Source organism: Rhododendron vialii, chromosome 9a (genome assembly GCF_030253575.1).
Source record: "Rhododendron vialii isolate Sample 1 chromosome 9a, ASM3025357v1".
Classification (NCBI taxonomy): Eukaryota; Viridiplantae; Streptophyta; class Magnoliopsida; order Ericales; family Ericaceae; genus Rhododendron; species Rhododendron vialii.
The window spans coordinates 8,795,539-8,813,543 of record NC_080565.1 but is presented as its reverse complement, the minus strand read 5'-3'; the positions used below and the strand labels follow the sequence as shown (position 1 = coordinate 8,813,543).

The following is an 18,005-nucleotide window of genomic DNA, read 5'->3' as shown; positions in this document are numbered from 1 at the left end:
TATAAAGAGAGGTAGAATTTCCTACCTCGAGTATCCAAACCGAAATCAAAAGAGATTGAGCAAGCCCTAGCTTCCGGAATCTAAACCGAACAAAATACACCGAACCGATCTTTATTCAACGAGATACGAGTTCCAATACGCAAGTAGGAGATGTAGTGGAGGTTGATTGTTGTGGGTTTTGAATTTGGAGATGAGTTTTTTTTGGGTGAGAGAGTGAGAGAGATAGAGAGGGCTGAGAGACGAGAGAGAGAGCCGAGAGATGGAGAGCAAAAAAAGAAAAAATGGGAGAAAAATATCCCCTGGTATACGCTTAGGCACACAGGCACAAAATTACCCCAACACCCATATTTTTCCAACCTTTGCACATTTAATTTCCACATTCATACTCACGTCATTTTCACCCTTTTTCTCAATTACAAACATTGAAATTAAATAAAGGAATTTACGGGTCTCTACACTGATAATATGTGGGAGGGATGGCCTGGTGTGCCCAAGCCACTACAATCCCTCTTGTGCCCTTTTTCTGTCTTCTTTTCAGATTCGTATCTATGATCAGAACTGATCACTTTGTTTAAACTTATTGAGTTGGATGTCAAAATTAGATTATTGAGTTGGATGTCAAAATTAGATTGTTCGGCTGTTGACAGTCAAAGATTAGAGTAAGTTTATCTTGCAATTCATTTCTAAAATCATACTCCCTCTGTCCCTTTTTTTAGAGTTTAGTATTTCATTTCGAGCTGTCTCTTAATAAATGTCTACTTTATAAAGTTAGTGAATAAAAGTTTGTATATTTTTCATTTTGCCCCTAAAAGTAGATTCTATTTTGAAAAGTTAGTTAGTAAAAGTATAATAATGATGTCTCCATAGATGGTAAGTTGAGGAAGTAGAGGTAAAAGTTGATGTGAAAGGTGTAATGATGATGTCTCTTTAATAAGTTGAAGTTACGAAACTGGATATTTAAAAATGGTCGGAGGGAGTATTTGACTTTCAATTTTTCTAAAAAAAAAGTGAGGATCATACATTTCGATTGTAACGACCCGCTCTAGGAGGATTAGCCTAAACTGTCTTAAAGAAAGCTAAGCAACAAACTTAATAAAATTCTTTCCATAACGCAAGACAATGCCAACTAAGTAGATTACAACCGACTTCCAAAATAAAATTTACAAGAGAACTATACAAGAAGAGTTCACATTCACAAGAGCTACAACTCCGCAAAAAATTTGTATCATAAAATGTCCTACGCCAGAAGGACACCAAGTCGTCCCTCACCTCCACTCCTACAACCTGTCCGACCAGTAGTGGACCAAAACTCTACTTCAGTTACCTGGAAGGATTGTGAGTGTTACTACTTCATTCAAGTAAAAAGCATAAAACAATTTACACGAGCAAACATGGATCGAGTAATGCTTCTAACCATATTTAGCAAGAAACAAGTTATTTTTCACAAACCATTAAATAAGCACAATATTTCAAGAAGCCATAAGGTTGCTTCCCTCGCAACCAGGAGTTATGACGGTACCGTGACCCTGTGAACAGGGTACTTCCAACAATTTATACCCTGTTTGTGTACAGCAAACAGACAATTTATACCCTTCTTGTGTACATCAAGAAGAAGACAATTCTAACCAACAATACAGCTATGGCATGCTCTTGAAATAAAATCATGTTTCAAGTAACTGAATCCATATCCACAACCGTAAAAAAAATTTCCAACATTTGCAGAAAAAGTATAAGTTTATTTTTAGCAAGCCAGCTTCAATGAAATAGCACACTCACCTTAGAGATCCAAAAGACAAGAGCAAAAAGCCTTCTTCTCAACCTTGAGGTGGAGACTCGTTCCCCGATCCTAGAATATGAATGACATTACATTTAGTATATTTCGTACACCAACTCATGTTAAAATGCAAGTAAAATGCATCAATAAGTCCAGCATATGATCTTTTTTTTTTAATCTCCATCCCTAGTATGATACTGCATGAGACCAATGCAATAAAAATGATGGGTGATGTGCTTCAATGCTCAAAAGATGATTCAATGAGATTTGATACAAGAATTTCCAAGAATAAGGCTTAGACCATGACCAACATGTACTGTTCTGACCGTATCCGAAACATAATTGTGAATTGAAGAAAGACACTTTAACCATTGAAAAGTAAACTTCTTCCTTTTCGAATCGACAGGTCATTCATAAAAAACGGAGTTCGGGTAAACTTACTACGGCCTCGCGATTATAACTTAACAAATACTAAAACTGGTGTAGAGACAGATTTTGGGTCAACTTAAACAGAAAATCTGTTATTGCTCGGGCATAACCACAGCGCACGGGTTGCACCGTTGGAAAGCCCTACAAGTCTAGTTTTCAGCAAAGCAAGCGGAATGTGATTTCGAGTCTCGAGCTAGGAGATATGACTGTTTTCCCAACTTGTGTCAGTGCAGTCAGCAATGCGAGTTTCACAGCAGCAGTTCGGTGCGTGATTTTAAAATTTTTCCCCTCTTTGAAATAAATTCTGAAAATTTTACCCAATCAACTAGACATGCATATCCATCTCCAGTAAAAATTTCAGAAAATTACAAGGTCGGCAAGTCAGTGAGAAAAATTCGTTAAGAACATGACAGATTCAGTCAAGTTCAAGCTCTAATTGACATGCCCATAAGCCACACGAATTTGCTAGGTTAAAATCCATTCTCTTATGAACCAATTAGGATTTAAACTACAAGAATATGCAAGTATATACATGTTTGATCAAAACCCAAAACATAGATTAGGTATAAAATAGGGTTTACCTTCAATTAGATTTTCCCCAATTTTTTTCCCCTTCTTCTTCTTCTTCTCACTCTCTCTCTCTCTGCGTGATACAAAATAAAACGGTGGAGGGGTGTGGAATGGTGTAGAATACCGTAGAAGCTAGGTTTATTAGGGAAGAATTATCCCATGAGGTTGGGTGTATAGGTTTAAATGTGCCATAACTCATCTCTACCCTTTATTCCACCTACCAAGTCAATCTCTTTTAATTAACTTAATTAAACCCTCAAATTTAAATCATGTATTGCTTAACAATTAATGAATGATATGCGAATAATAACACAACTCGTGTAACAAATAGCATGACCTATGCAACATAAAGTTAAATGACATATGCGATGCACGTGTATGCTCAAAACGGGTGTTACATCGATTCCTACCAAATCTTTTTACTGTAGGGTGGCTGATTCGGCCGTTTATTTTAGGCAATAGGCGGCTCAAATTTTAATCCGAATAATGAATGGTAGTCGTTGGTGTCAAAATGGACGGCCGATAGCCCCTGCAGTGCTGTGCTGTGACCATCGCATGCTGTGAGGTGAGCAAAAAAGGGGTCAAAACACATTGCATGGTGTGAGGTGAGCAAAAAAGGGTTTTATTTTGACCCTTCGAAAACTGTATTGACTTTTGCATGAAAAATGGACCAAGGGCTCCGTTGTGCTAGCCGTTCGTGCTTTGTTTGAGCTCGATAATATAATCCTAATCGTTCACTATTCAGAGCTCAACGCAAGCAACAACCACCTTGGAAGAAATCCAGATGCGCATTTTCAAAGTGTTTACATTGATCAAAGCGCGCAAATTGGCCATTGCTATCTCGCCCTGATCTGCCCTTTCCTGCATGATTGCCATGTTATGCTCGAGGTTAGTGAGAATAGTAGCCTGATCTTGAGGAGTGTCAGCCATGATGAATGCTTTAGTGAACTTCGGTGACGACGTTGGAGAAGGAGATGATGGAGGCATCTCGTGTGGTGTTGTTGGCGGTGAATCTTCCCTTGACAGTGCACCAGCCAGAGCTTCCGTTGTAACTAACTGAGGATCCAGCCTAGTAAGTCTCCTTCTGTACGGACCCGGTGGACGTTACCAAGTAGGTTTAGCTCTTCTTTTCGGATCTTTCGTTGGCGGTGCAATGGTTCACGGCTTGACAGTAAAACAAATGAGAACTCAGTGGTACTCCTGCAGCAAATTATTGAAAGAATAGAAAGAATGAAGAATGCAAAATGACATCGTCGTTGGTGTCCTCCCAGACTCTGCAACTAAAGGTGAGTCTGTCTCGTGACATTCTGACACTGCCAAAAATCCTCAGAATTTCTTTTCGACGGTGTATCCTCGTTTGAATCGACTAACACTAAGAGATGTCAAAATAGCCTAGGCCTTTGACTATTCCATTCTCAAAGTTTCAACTTTTGAAGTCGGAACAACTCGGTGTAGATGACGTGATACCATAACCGAGGCGGCGTAAGCAGCACTGTGCCGGAGCCTGAGCGGTGTAAGTGATTAGCACTTTTAACCTGGGTGGTGTAAGTATCATGACATTCTCTCCGTTGTTCCTGATTTTTCTGTTTGAAACCTCGATCGGGTATTAGACAAGAGCTTAGAAAGTCTTGATTTCCCAAAGTCTTGTTGATCCAATGATTTAAAAAAAATGATAACGTGCAACATCGAGATGCACGACTCGTCATCGGGCCAAGGTCGCGTCCTACTAATCATAAGACAAACTCGATGGAAAGACAAACCTAAAAGCTGCCCTAACATGCTCATGTGCAAAACGGTATGTATGTATAGTGCATGCGATAGGGAAAGCGATAACACATAGACAATATATGGAGTTAAATGCAAATAACCTTACCCTGCGGGTACCTGTCTTATTTTGGAGGGTTCTAGTGCTTTCTATATGAAGAGGCCGATTTTGGTTTGAGGGGTTCCTCTGACTAGAGTCATGATATACCTTTCGCTGCAACGCGTATTGCAGAGCAACGGTCGAACGGTAGTATGACTCATCATCGTCCAAGGTTGTTGGGCATTCGAAGACCCCGGGCTCTAGTAAACTGTGCCGGTTACCCAAAATACCTTAATAGGACTAGCCGACATCGATGCACATGAAAAAAAGCCAAAAGATTGATTAATGAGAGAGAATCATAGCGTTTGCAAAATGCCTTTTAAAATTTAGCTCACTTTTATTAATCAATACTTGGAGAAAACTACACAAGTGAACAATCGAAAACGTCGCAGTTCGGATTGGTCGGATATGGAGATCCTGTTAAGTTACCAGTCCGTTCTTCAGCAGCGCGAAGTATATTGTTTTGACTGACTTTTAAAGAATTATTCTCAAGTGTATTAAACTCGAAGTATAGACCAATGCAATAAGGCCCCAGCAGAGTCACCACTGTGGGCACATGCCCCTAACGGGCCCTGATTTGGAGAAGTGTGGCGAGACGCTTCGATTCAGAGTCGCCACTCGGGTTTTGCAGTATGCACCCAAGGAACCGAACTAGAAACGTTCTGCTACGTTTTGATTGGAAAAGGTTTTGTAGACTGGTCCGTCATCACCTTTGATATCTAAGGTTCGGGAGCCAGGTTATGAGAGGAAAAGGGTTTTAAAGCACCTTTCTTGCCCAATCCGGAGATCAGTCTCTACTCAGACATTTGTAAAACAATTGATTTTCTCTCTCATTAATCATGTTTTAGCCAGTTAGGGCAGGGGAACAGTTTAAAGGGATTAAAACTGTAACATGTTGGCAGGATGTGATAAATGACATGCTTTGCTTATTGGAACAATTAGTATATAGGAAGAAAACAGACTCCTGTGGGAGTTGAAGCAGACTGGAAGGCATTGTTCTTGGAGCCACGTGCCCAGGAAGAAAACGGCATGCATTGACCAAGTCACTGCATGCTAATCACACTTGCGTACGACACTATAAGACGTGCGTGCGCTAGTAAACCTAAGCCCACAATTCTTATTTTCAACCCTCTGGGCTCTAAAAATGACCAGTGCACACCCAGGACAAACCAAGCAGTTCTATATATAATTTATATGCAGATACAGGCAGTTTTAAAAGGATATAAAGCCATAAGAAAGAATAGAACACTCCTTAAACAGTGAGGGGACAAAACAGAGGCCAATGCCTAGTTGCCATGCAAGGGCCAGCCACTACATTGGGATACACTGGCGCACGTACGCAGGTAGAATATGGCCGTACACTGGTGTTAGCCTCCTATCCAGTGCTTGGCTTTGCATTTTCTAGGTTCTGGATCATGACCAGAAGGACCCCAGAAGCATTCCATAGCAGCAAAAATGAATATTGACAACTAAAACTAGCAGTTCAAACCAAGGAAAGCAGTAGACTTATTCTTAGCATGCTTCACAATGATAATACAGAAGGAAAGAGAGAAAATCAATTAGACACTGATCCCCACGTTAGTACTGCGCATACCACCATGACTGGCGTACGCGAATACATGACTGGCGTGCGCCAGTTCTAACTACACACGACTTTGAAACTTTGCTAGCTTTAGGGCTAGGGCTAGTATTGATTACCAGTCTTGACCCTGCCAGCCCCCCTCAGGGATCAGAACAGAGCACTGTCAAAGGTGGTATACCTTTGGTTTTGAGTTTGTTGAGGTGATTGAGCTTTGAACTTGAGGTTGGAATGGAGAATGTAGTGCATGGATGTCAGTTGAAACGGATATATGAGGGCCGTTTATCACTTCTTTTACAAAGAACAATGAAGAACAAGAGGTTGGAATGAATTTAAGGCTATTAACTCCTTGAACTTGTGAACCCCTTGCACATGAATGCAAGGGGGGTATTTATAGAGGAAGGAAAGGGAGGTAACCAGCTGAAATGGGGCTGGTTAGCTTGGAGTGGGGGGGCTTGCTTTGCATTAAATGCATGTGACAAGTGATGGGTGGCTTGTGAGAGGAGTAGGGAACATCCCTTGCCCTGAGATCAACTTTCAGACGGATATTCAGAGAGTTGGGGTGCCCCAAAAGTCTTGTGATCATGGCTGAATAAAGGTGATGGGACTACCATTGACTGGCGTATGCCAGTACTGTACCTGCGTATGCCAATCAAACGGCCAAAGTTGACCGATGACTGACATGTGGCAATGGACTAGCGCACGCCAACAGGGTACCAGCACTAAAGTAGGGTTTTGCTGAGGTTTTCTGGCTACGGCTTAAAGGGTAAAAGGTTTTTGGAAACGTTCAAAGCTCAAACGCACCAACATTCTCAGGACGCTCTTGATCTTATTTATCATCGGAGAATCAAAAATCGTAAGTAAACTAACTGGACTGTTCAAAATAGGGTGTCTACAAATAGCCTTAATTAATTATTTAAGTTTTAGAAAATAAAAAATATTTTGGTACTCCAAAATAGTTTTTCTTTATATTATTTTTTCCATACAAGAACTCCTTTTGCATTGCTTAAAAAATACTACTCCATCTTTTTTGTAAAAATGATCTTTCGTTCAATTACTTACTCATACAACTTTTATATTTCCATAACTGAATATTGCTTTCAACTATCTTACATGTGTGAACAATTACACCAATGAACACGCAACACTGTGCTTAGAAATTACACTAGTATATACATAAAGACAGAATAAGAGAGAGAGAGAGGGGAAGAGAGAGAGTGTGAAGATTTCCCAAGGGTGAGTTCCATAGCCAATGGAAATCCATCAGCTAGCACTCGCCGCTTGCTTCGCCTAGCCCGGTGTCATGCCATGCCTTTTATAGCGTCCAAAAGCTCTTTCCTTTATCAGTTACGCAAACATATTTTTTTAATGAACTTGTCATAAAAATAAAACCAAATAATTTTGATGCATTCATTTGATGATTCGTTGTTAATTGTGATTATTCCATTGTAAGCCATTTTCAACATTGCTAACTTTATAAACATGTTTCTTTTGGTTATCACTGTGGATGCTCTTAGAAGCTAAGTATTGCGCCAGTTCGTGCAATCCCATAAACAATGCCTTTTTTTGGAGCAATATTAACAGGGCATTTTTCCCGAGGATAGCTTTTGGGGTCTTTCGGTCTTCTTTCGAGCAATATTAACAGGGCATTTTTCACGAGCCATTCATGAGCATCCAAGGAATTTCACATGCCGTAAGTCCGAATGCTTTGAGAAATTCAAAAAGCATAGGTTAAATACGGAAAAGCATCTGGATAAATGTCTCAAGACACTACAATCTGATCGTGCGTACAGTTGGAAAATTAGAGAATGGAGCAACCCTGCCAAGGCATATATACTGTACATTCTTGGTAATTATTTTGTCAAGCCGTTGATGGTTAACTAGAAGAATCAGAAGCAAACCCGGAAACAAACCCCAAAACCAAGAACCAATCGAAAACTTAGAAGCATAAATGTAGAACTCAGAAACCAGAAATCCATAGCCTAACTCAGAACCAGAACTGGATCGAAAAAGGAAAACCCAAAAACTCGGAACCGAAAATTGAAACACAGAAAGAGAACTCTAGAATTGAGATCCCGAATCCAAACGCAAAACTAGAAACTGAACCCGGATCTGCCGGAGGCGAGTATCACATTTGAGAGAGGAGGAAGTTTCCACAAAGAATTTAGATGGAGTAACTCAGTTTCTCCTTTACCCAGGTCCAAAAACTTGTGTCACAATCCATTCCATATTACAAAACTCCAACTAGAGAAGAAAAAAGAAAATAAAATAGAAAAGTCTTCATGACTAATTAGAGTACCACTAAACTAGCTTTTGGTGGTAGTTTTGTTTCCAGCAGCCTTGCACACTTTCTACCCCTTTCTAAATCCTCACTTTTCATGGGGATGTCTGGGTTGTCAAGGAAATATGGATTACGGGGATTAATTACCAGTTTATCAAGGGAGACAGCAATCTCAAGCAAGTGTGAAGCAAGCTCAAGGTCCTCGGCATGCCCAATAAAACCAGCCAACTCCACCACTTTAAGGCATTGGTGCTGAAATCTAGTAGACGCTTGCACCCGCGCCTCTTCAACTACATTGAGCCTCACCTCACCCGATGATGTTGATGACTGTCACAATTAAAGAGCGAAATGACTGCTTTTTCTCAAATAACAAAAAGACGAGAAAGAAAACAACAAAGCTTATATAAGAGTAAGATTCAGTGTAATATCGTACCTCTTCGAAATGGTAAAGCCTTGCCCTTGTATACTGCCAGAAAGAAGGAATCGAGTCAGTAGAATTTTTTTGGAACAAGAAAGATGCTGGTGATGTTTAAGTGCACAAATTGAAGTTTAACACTAGGACAAAGATTTGCATGACACAAGTAACCCGAGCGGAATTAAGGAGCGAGCCAAGTAATCCTTTTAAATACTCCATATTGTAAAGCCTTACAATCAATTTTTTACTAGTAGAACCTCTTCATGTATCAAACACCTAAACATTACAAGATGCCTAGGAGTTTAGGAGCCAAGGTTCTAAAAGTCGCTAGGCGCTAGTCGGACGGCTGGTCACCACCTAGCGCCTAGGGCAATTAATCGGCGCCTAGACATTAGGTGGATTACTCATTTAAAAAAAAAGAAAAAGAAATTCAAATATTCTCCTCCCCCCCCCCCCCCCCCCCCCCCCCCAAGTTTTGAGAGCAAATAAAACAACTTAAGTAGAACAAATCATTAAATAACATGGAAACTAAGTAATAATGCGAAGTTTAACGTTCAAAGTTTTTTGATCGTGTAAGTGCAACTGGGGTATTGATGTTTAGGGCTTTTGAAATTTTTTTATGTAAGAGAGCTGGGTAGACTGGAAATGTGTATATATCATAGTAGAACTAATCGTCCGCCTAGCCCTGTAATCCTGCCTAATCCGCCAAGCCGCCTAGCACGTCTTGCCAATTAATCCTGCCTAGTGCCCGATTAATCGGCCCGGCGCCTAGACAAATGCCTAGGCCCCTAGGCGCGTAAGAGCCCAAATGGCACACAAGACAGAGAGATGAGCCCATGGTCCCTAAAATCCCACATCAAATACTTCACACCAGCAGGTAACAAAACTATCTTCATCCATAAACTCTTTCCCGCATGGTAACATGCACCTGAAACTTTGCAGCAATAAATCGAATTTGCTAGTTTGTTAAAGGAAGTACCCAAAATCATTATGATCCCCTTCCACAGAAAATCTGCCAAACTGTTTAGCATTGACGGGTATTAGAAGACAATTTCGTAGATAAGTCTCTTTTGTGGATTCTTTGTATATAAAGGGACAAACAATATGACAACCTACAAATTTCACATTGGTTATACACTTGGATAAGTAGCTAATAAGTAGTCTCCTCTTACAAAGGTGAAATGTGTGGCTTTGCCCAATAAATAAGCTAAATCCTAGTTCCAACAGTACTAAGTGAAACCATTAAACAACAGACCCAAAAGTTACGGAAGTTAACTCGGAAGAGTACTCAACTCGCATTGCAAATCTCGACAATGAAGGGCACGCCTTAATCAAGCAAGTGTAGATGACAAGGCTATCTCCAAGTTCAGCCCAGATTTCCAATTCCAATTGCTTCAGACGGCATAGTTTGGTAAATTCTTGGGTAAAACTTATAGAGGCCTTAAAGACCTGAGCAAATAAAGGCACCCACATCAGTAAATATTTCTTTGTGACTTCAAACATGAATAATAAAAGAAAAAACGCGAGCCGGAATTCCAATACAGTTTGGCTTACATACTAACCTCAGAAACGAATTTCATCTTCAGCCTCTCTAGCTGTTGTAGATAGCTCGAATCCATGTGATCTTTGTACATTAAATGTTGACAATAATCTCCGGCGGTGGAGAACTTTGAAAGAACAGGAACATTTGTAAGCAGCAGACGTATGCGTTGCCCAGTATATGAAAAGGACACGAGATTTATAGCACAAATTTCCAAACCTCTCAAACTGATGCAATTGGAGATCTCCAAGGACTTCAATTTGAGTGATATACCTACAACTTTTAGATTCCGAAGGCGCTTTGACCATACGACATGCAATTCTTCGAGAAGAGGACAATTGCCCAGAAAGTTCTCAATAATCTTGTCGGTAACATTAACATATGTGAGACGGAGGGTTGTAAGGGAAGAAAAGCCAATGGAACCAACAGCCCGGGTCGCATGGCCATACAACTGCATGCCTTGTACAGTATTTGAACTTGACTGGAACTTTTCCAAGCTAGGAAATTTATAACTTGGGCGGCAATCTAAGGGTCCATCGTTGAGCAAGTTCAATTCAAACCTTTTAACTCCCTTTCCAAATGCAAACTTAATCCAGCTATCGACGTGATGATAAAAATGATGATCCAAGCAAAAACAAATTATAAATTCGTCTATAAATGGACTCTGGTGATGTTTCAAAACCTGATTAACCCAACTTGCATACGTAAAACTGTTGATCCTTACACCACGAGACAAATCCGAATTCAAGACCGATTTCCAAGCATCAAAGTTCAACCTACGAGTGATAAATGTCCACAAGTATCTCCATTTATTTGAGAGGACACTAGTTCTTCCTGCTTCCTGAAGTGTCAAACGGGAAAGAATGGCAACAAGGATGTCCTGTGGCAATTGACTAATCCGATCCTCTCCACGAAGCTCCTCCTGTTCACCAAAATTATCGCAAACAAAAAGAAGAGACATAAATTATATAATTTAATGACATCCCCAAACTTGTCAATAAATACACAATGCTACGTCCCCTGTCCCAAGATAAGGCAATAATGACAAATGATGACGACCAATAAAACAAGAAGTACATGAACTAGGACATTACTCAACAGTAAACATGATAGTATTTGAGAAGATAAATGCTTTACCACACTTAATAGATAATGGAGACTTAAACCACAAGCACAAAAGTACGAGTGAAAAACACAAGCAAACCAAAACATCATGGGAAGTACCCGTATTTAAGCACAATAATGAAGAATTGCATTATGTTTCTGCATTAAGAATACACAAGTCACCTTGTCTTGCCCAGAGTGCTCCAATTTCGCCACTTTACAGGGACAATAAAACAGTGGCCCACGCTTTCTTCTCTCGCCTAAGATATCTGCAAACAGTATCGCAAACAACAATCGGCAATAATAAAGTTAAAAACGCCTTCTTAACGGCAAAGAGGGAAAGAACTCCTCATGGTTAAACAGATAACTGACTATACTAACCAATTGCAGTTAATTGTTTCTTTTGCTCATTCTCTGCTGCACAACCCGCCATCACCTGATTATAAATAAAGTCCTTTTCTTTTTGGTATTGAAATAATTTAATTTCTCTCTTTAATCTGCTGGTAACCAATTGCAGTTAGTTGTTTCTTTTGCTCATTCTCTGCTGCACACCCGCCATCACCAGATTATAAATAAAGTCCTTTCTTTTTGGTATTGAAATAATTAAATTTCTCTCTTTAATCTGCAGCAAAATTAGGAACAGAAAACAATAACAATTTAGATAACTCAAGGATGTCTCAATTTTCCACCCGATCTGCATAAATTCGAAAACACAGGAATGAATGAATAAACCTAATAAACAACGATAAATTTGGGAACTTTGACAATAGGCTCAACATCTGAGATATGACGTGAAAAACAATTGTATTTTCATCTCAAACTCTCGAAAGGAAGAACAAGATACTTCAATCTAAATACTCCACGAAAACTCACCAGAGAGTGCATTACCTCTGTTTTATTTTCTCCTTTCCCCCACAGCGTCAGATCTCCGGTATATGCAAAATAAATAGTAGTTGATTAAACTGGTAGCCATACATGCGTGTATAGAGAGAGAGAGAGAGAGAGAGAGAGAGAGGGGCCCGGTGGCGACGATCGAGCAAGAAAGGAATGAAGAATCTACTTATTTATCAAGGTGCAGGTTTATTTACCTTTTTGGTCTTTAAAGTATTAATGAGTGGCCAATTTCGTCCTCAATTTAAACATTTATCCAATTTTATCCTCAATATTTAAAATGTGTATCAATTTGATCCCCACCCCTAACACCGTTCCTTATGTCCGTCAAAAAGGAGGGCATCAGTGGTATTTCACTCTAAACAGTATAACAAATTAAAAAAACAAAAACAAAAAAAAAACCATTGGGGACCAAAAGTGGATTCTCTCATCAAGGTGAAGTCTCACCCCATCCCCCTCTAGATTCCCTCCCTTGATCTCATTTGCATTCCCAAATCCAAAACCCTAATCACATTCCTACGGTTTGTCAAAAGTAAGAAAAGAAAAACCCGCATACCAGATCTGCTCATCCCATAAGCCTCTCTGGCAGCAGATCCCACCAGTCCAACCCGCCCACTAGAATAAGACACCCAATACAACATCATCCCCATCCACAACCTCCTCGCCGACCACCCCTCCCTCCCGCCACTCAGAGGTTTGTGCCGCCGTCGTCGCCCTCCGCTCCGTTGGCGAGCCCTGCAAGCCCCCTTTCACCCCATGGCCCTACGACGACAACCTCCTCGACTGTCTTGGCCTCTTCTTCGGCTTTCAGAAGGACAACGTCTACAACTAGCGCGAGCACCTCGCCAGTGCCTAGATGCGCCTCTCCCCTTGCCCCAACATCATCGACTCCCTCGACCCCTTCGTCCTTTGCCGCTTCCGGCGCAAGCTACTCGGCAACTACTCCACTAGAAAAATGGGTGATCTTGGAGAACTAATGCAAGTAGACCACTAGCGTGGTGCCGTGAGCGGTGGTAGGTAGCAATTCGACGAGTGGAGTAGTTCGCAGGGCTGAGTAATTTTTTGTATTTGGATTTGGTTTTGTTTTTGTTTTTTTTAATTTGTTTTTTTAATTTGTTATAGTGTTTAGGGTGAAATACCAAATGGACAAGACGGACGGCGTTAGGGGTGGGGACCAAATTGATACACATTTTAAACATTGAGGACAAAATTAGACAATTATTTAAATTGGAAAGGAAATTGGCCACTTGCCAATACTTTGGGATCAAAAAGGTAAATAAGCCCCAATTTGTTTGTTCTCTGTTGCCCTATGAATAAAGGACAGTATTGGTCCCCAAAGTATAAAACTTATATCACTTTGGTCCCCTTTCTCAAATCTTGTCATTTGAAAACAAATATTCCGCATTGCCATAGCCCGTGGGTGGATAGCCTAAGGGCGCTGCAATTCGCAACCCTTTATTTTCTCTCATAGCCCACTACATTTCGGTAAATAATTGTTGAAAATCATACATAACATTTCGGTAAATAGTTGTTGAAAACAATATTATATTTCGGTAACTACATGTCGAAAATATGTTCAACTCTCGGTAAACAACTGCCGAACATACATTTTCGGAAAATAGCTATTGAAAAAAATATTATATTTCGGTAATTGGATGCTGAAAATATATCTCAATTTCGGTAACTAACTGTCGAGTATAATTGAAAATTTTTAACGAGCTATGGGAGAAAATAAAGGACTGCGAATAGCAGCGCCCTAGCCTAATGGCTTATTAGCCTTTTTGGTCTTCAAAATATTCAAGAAATTTCACTTTAGTCCTCAATATAATAATCGGAGTGATTTTGTCCCTAACGTTTTAATTTTGTTCTAATGTGGTCCCCTGTGGAACACCGTTACACCCCACCATCAAAACAAGGGGCATTCAAGTTATTTCCCACCACCCTACCCCTGCTTCTACTTTGCCAACTCCTCAACTCCACTGTAATGTCATTGTTGACCTTAACAATCCCTTAAATGGATAATCAAATGATGATATGATAGCTTTTAATTATTCAATTTTGATTATTTCACTGTGGATGCTCTAAAGCCGTTGATTTTGTAAGCTCAAAGTATTACCAAGCATAGAATAAACCATGTTGACCAGGCATCGACAAATTCATAGTTGAATCCTATTTCTCAATCGTTTATTAGACTTTTTTTCTTTTCTGGCCAATATAATTCGACAAAGTCTTTAGTGATGCTCGATCAGCCATGTTTTTTTACCTATGGAAAAATTGCTCTGAGGCCGATAAAACAAATATCTCAAATCATTAAATAAGACTATATGGTGGGTCTCATTTTGTGTCACACAAGAAATGGTACGAGAAATAATTCTTTCTCCACGGTGTAACCATGTAACGCAAAGCCCAGAACTATCCATTGCTTGAGTTTTGAACGCGATTGATGCCGATTAGGTCACAAACTTTGTGACAAGAGTGGGTTGTTCATTTACGATAATCTTTCTTTTTGTTATTTATTTATCAACAATACTACTCACACAACAATCCAAACATAACAATTTACACAACGTTTCACATACACGTGAGGCTCACACATAGTAGTGTGGACATGTATGTGAGAGGTTGTGTTTGATATTGTGTGAGTATCATTTTTGCTTATTATTTATCCACTGGTTTAAATTTGAACGTGATTGGTTCTCGTTAGGTGATTAGTTCTCAAGAAAGATAGCACTGCGTGCATATTTAAAAAATGTTATTAGAAGCAAAGAAGCTCAGATATGATAACAGTACAAAATTAGTGGCCTTGGAGGCTAGTGTTCCTGCAGCGCTCAATTTCATGCACCGTTTGTTTTGGCGATCAATAGTCATAATTTTTAAAAAACTCTTTCAGGAAAGAGTTAGGCAATTAATGATCCGTCTCGGCAATCATATATGATATTTTTAAAATCCGGACCATTGGACGGTGAGATTGAGCGCTGTTGAATACTGGGACAGCAACCCTCTAAGTCCGATATTTTGTCTCTTAAAGAACTCGTACCAATTTTTTAGAAATTATATGAACCTTTTTACAAAAATTATGTAAGTTTTCTTATATACATATATATTTTTTGGAAGTGAATTATGCTAGAGTTTCTGAAACGAATTTTTTTTAGAAGATTGTTTCATCAATTAAGCATTTCGGAAAAAGTTTTCTAATGAACGGACAGAGACTAAACTAATGTAACAACATACACTAAACTTAGGCAACAACATATTAACGGAGGGTGATTTTGAAGAGTTACTTCTTTAAGAAATTTAAATGTTTTTGTATTTCTTTATTCAGATTTGATTAAAAAGAATTTGTTCTAAACTTATACTACTATTCCATGCGAATATTTGAACCATAACACCCCATAACAGTACCTGGAGGTAGGTATTTATCTTTTTTCTTTTGGTAGGTACTAGGGATCCCAAAATAAGTTAGTGGGCCTCGTGCGAATTCAGCTGAGGTTTGATATAGTATATATACTTTGGGGAACTGATTTTCATAGTACTCCCCTTTAAAGATATTGCATTCTTTTTTCTTTTTCACGCAAAAATTTCAAATTATCCTTTCTAATGAATTCAATTTCACATGAAAAGTCCGTTTTTGTCATTACACCTGAAAAAGACAAATCATTTCCCTGCTTTTGAGTACTACTACCCCAGGATATTCAAAAATGTTACACACACAACCGTTGTGTAATTAAATCTGATCGTCCAAAAGTGTTTTGGATAGTCCAGATTAAAAATAATCTGTTGCTACGCGCACAACCGTTGTGTGCCATTAACAGATTATTTTTAATTCGGACCGTCCAAAGCAAAACACTTTTGGACGGTTAGATTTAGTTACACAACCTACACAACGGTTGTGCGTGTAGCAATTTTGCAGGATATTAGGTTAGCTCAGATGCGGATCAAAAAAAAAAAAAAAGGTTAGCTCAGACTTTGGGCTGTTGGGCTTTGTCCATGTGTGGGCTTAGCCTAAGTGGTCCATCACTTATGAATATACAAATTTCAGCTCAAGTGGTCCATCACTTTTGAAGATTTATTTTGGGAAAATGACGGCTCATGACGTATTTTGCTAATTAATATTCGTCAAAGATATTTTCAGCAATAACAAATGTTCTTAGCATGTCCTTAACGGGTATTAATTATCTAAACACGTCATTGTCCGTCATTTTCCCATTTATTTTCAAGGATTAATTATGGGTTCTAAATCGGATGGGGCCTCAATCTTTCTTACTAATGTAGTTGAACTTACTAAAAACGAAAAAATTCTACCATAAAGTGTGTTTATTTTGATTCCCGCATACGCAATTAACACGCAAACTTTGCATTAACCAAGGGAAATAATAGCACGAGGGAAAAGGTCAAAGATGCTATTCAAACACAAAAATTAGCCTAATAGCTAGCTCAGACACCCAAATCAAGTAACAACGAACAACTAAAATAAAAGAGCATCTCCAACAATCATCTCAAGTTTGTCACCCAACATAGTTAAACTCAAATGTATAATTAGGGAGGGTTCTATTCTCAAACTTCACACCAAACCTTTTATCCGCCCGAATTATCAAACTAACAAGCTGTTCGTTTCCATCCCTCTACTCTCGCCTCGTTGTTTTGATCATTTCTGATATCGAAGGTAACACCGAGCAATTTTGATTCCTACTTTTTGCGATTTTGCTTTTGTTCAATTTCGATTTATCGATTGCAACATTGATCGGATGGACCTTTTCCAAAAAGCAATTACAGTAAAATTAAGCCACAAGGATAAGTATTTGGTGGCAGAGGATGACCAAGAATCCGTATCCCTCGCCCGTGACGGTTTGTCGAAGAACGCGATATGGTCGGTTCAATTCTTCGAAACAAAGAGGTACTTGCGCTTCAAAAGTTGCTAGGGAAAGTATCTAACTGCATCGTACATGCACCTCCTCCATGGCTCGAACGGGCGGAAAGTGGTTCAAAACATTCCGAAAAAGTTTGACTCCTCCACCCAATGGGAGCGGATACGGGACGGCTTTTCGGCACGATTCCGGACTCCGCACGGGAACTTTCTGCGGCCGAACGGGGGACTTGCCACCGTGGAGGAATTCGGTGACGCACGATGTTCCGCATCAAACGGGAACAGGAGAGAATGTTTTGTGGGACATCGAGGTGGTCGAGGTGACTCCAAAAACGCCGCCGTTGTCGCCGTCGCCAATTATTTGTTGTGAGTCAACGTTGATTGTGAGCTTTCCGGTAGCAAGGACGCCGCCTACTGTCATGCTCCAAATCCGGGAGCATAATCGGCCGTGTACCATGAAACAATTATGATATGCAAAGCCTAATTAAAAGTATTTTTAACAACTTGAAACAAATAAAGAAATACTGAATATTTTATTACAATAAATGTGCGACACGAAACCAATATTTTTCTTGAGCAAATGACACTATATTTAATATTTCAATCTCCAAATTTCACAATGAACTGCCGATAAATAAAAGTGCGGAAGCTGTTTGACAATATAAAAGAAAAAAAAATGCAGACGCCCTAGAGG

General features: G+C 39.5%; 1 protein-coding gene and 1 long non-coding RNA gene across 8 annotated transcripts; both read right to left on the bottom strand.

The window, feature by feature from the left end:
• Window positions 1-1,219: 1,219 nt before the first annotated feature.
• LOC131300390 (uncharacterized) lies at window positions 1,220-2,832 on the bottom strand. Its single transcript, XR_009190942.1, has 3 exons — window positions 2,785-2,832; window positions 1,777-1,846; window positions 1,220-1,324 (listed from the first exon to the last, which is right to left on the bottom strand). It is a non-coding gene; the product is annotated as an uncharacterized LOC131300390 (long non-coding RNA).
• Window positions 2,833-8,366: 5,534 nt separating this feature from the next.
• LOC131300388 (F-box/LRR-repeat protein At3g03360-like) lies at window positions 8,367-12,594 on the bottom strand. Of its 7 annotated transcripts, none has more exons than XM_058326194.1 (7): window positions 12,430-12,594; window positions 11,938-12,178; window positions 11,740-11,825; window positions 10,475-11,374; window positions 10,206-10,361; window positions 8,931-8,963; window positions 8,367-8,824 (listed from the first exon to the last, which is right to left on the bottom strand). In XM_058326194.1, the coding sequence occupies exons 2-7, from the start codon at window positions 11,987-11,989 to the stop codon at window positions 8,507-8,509; spliced, it is 1,545 nt and encodes a 514-aa protein (XP_058182177.1). In that variant the 5' UTR covers window positions 11,990-12,178; window positions 12,430-12,594; the 3' UTR covers window positions 8,367-8,506. The 7 variants fall into 7 exon arrangements, with proteins under 7 accessions (XP_058182177.1, XP_058182173.1, XP_058182179.1 ...); XM_058326190.1 differs by having other exon boundaries at window positions 12,445-12,594; XM_058326196.1 differs by having other exon boundaries at window positions 11,938-12,053; window positions 12,445-12,594.
• Between the last annotated feature and the right edge of the window lie 5,411 nt (window positions 12,595-18,005).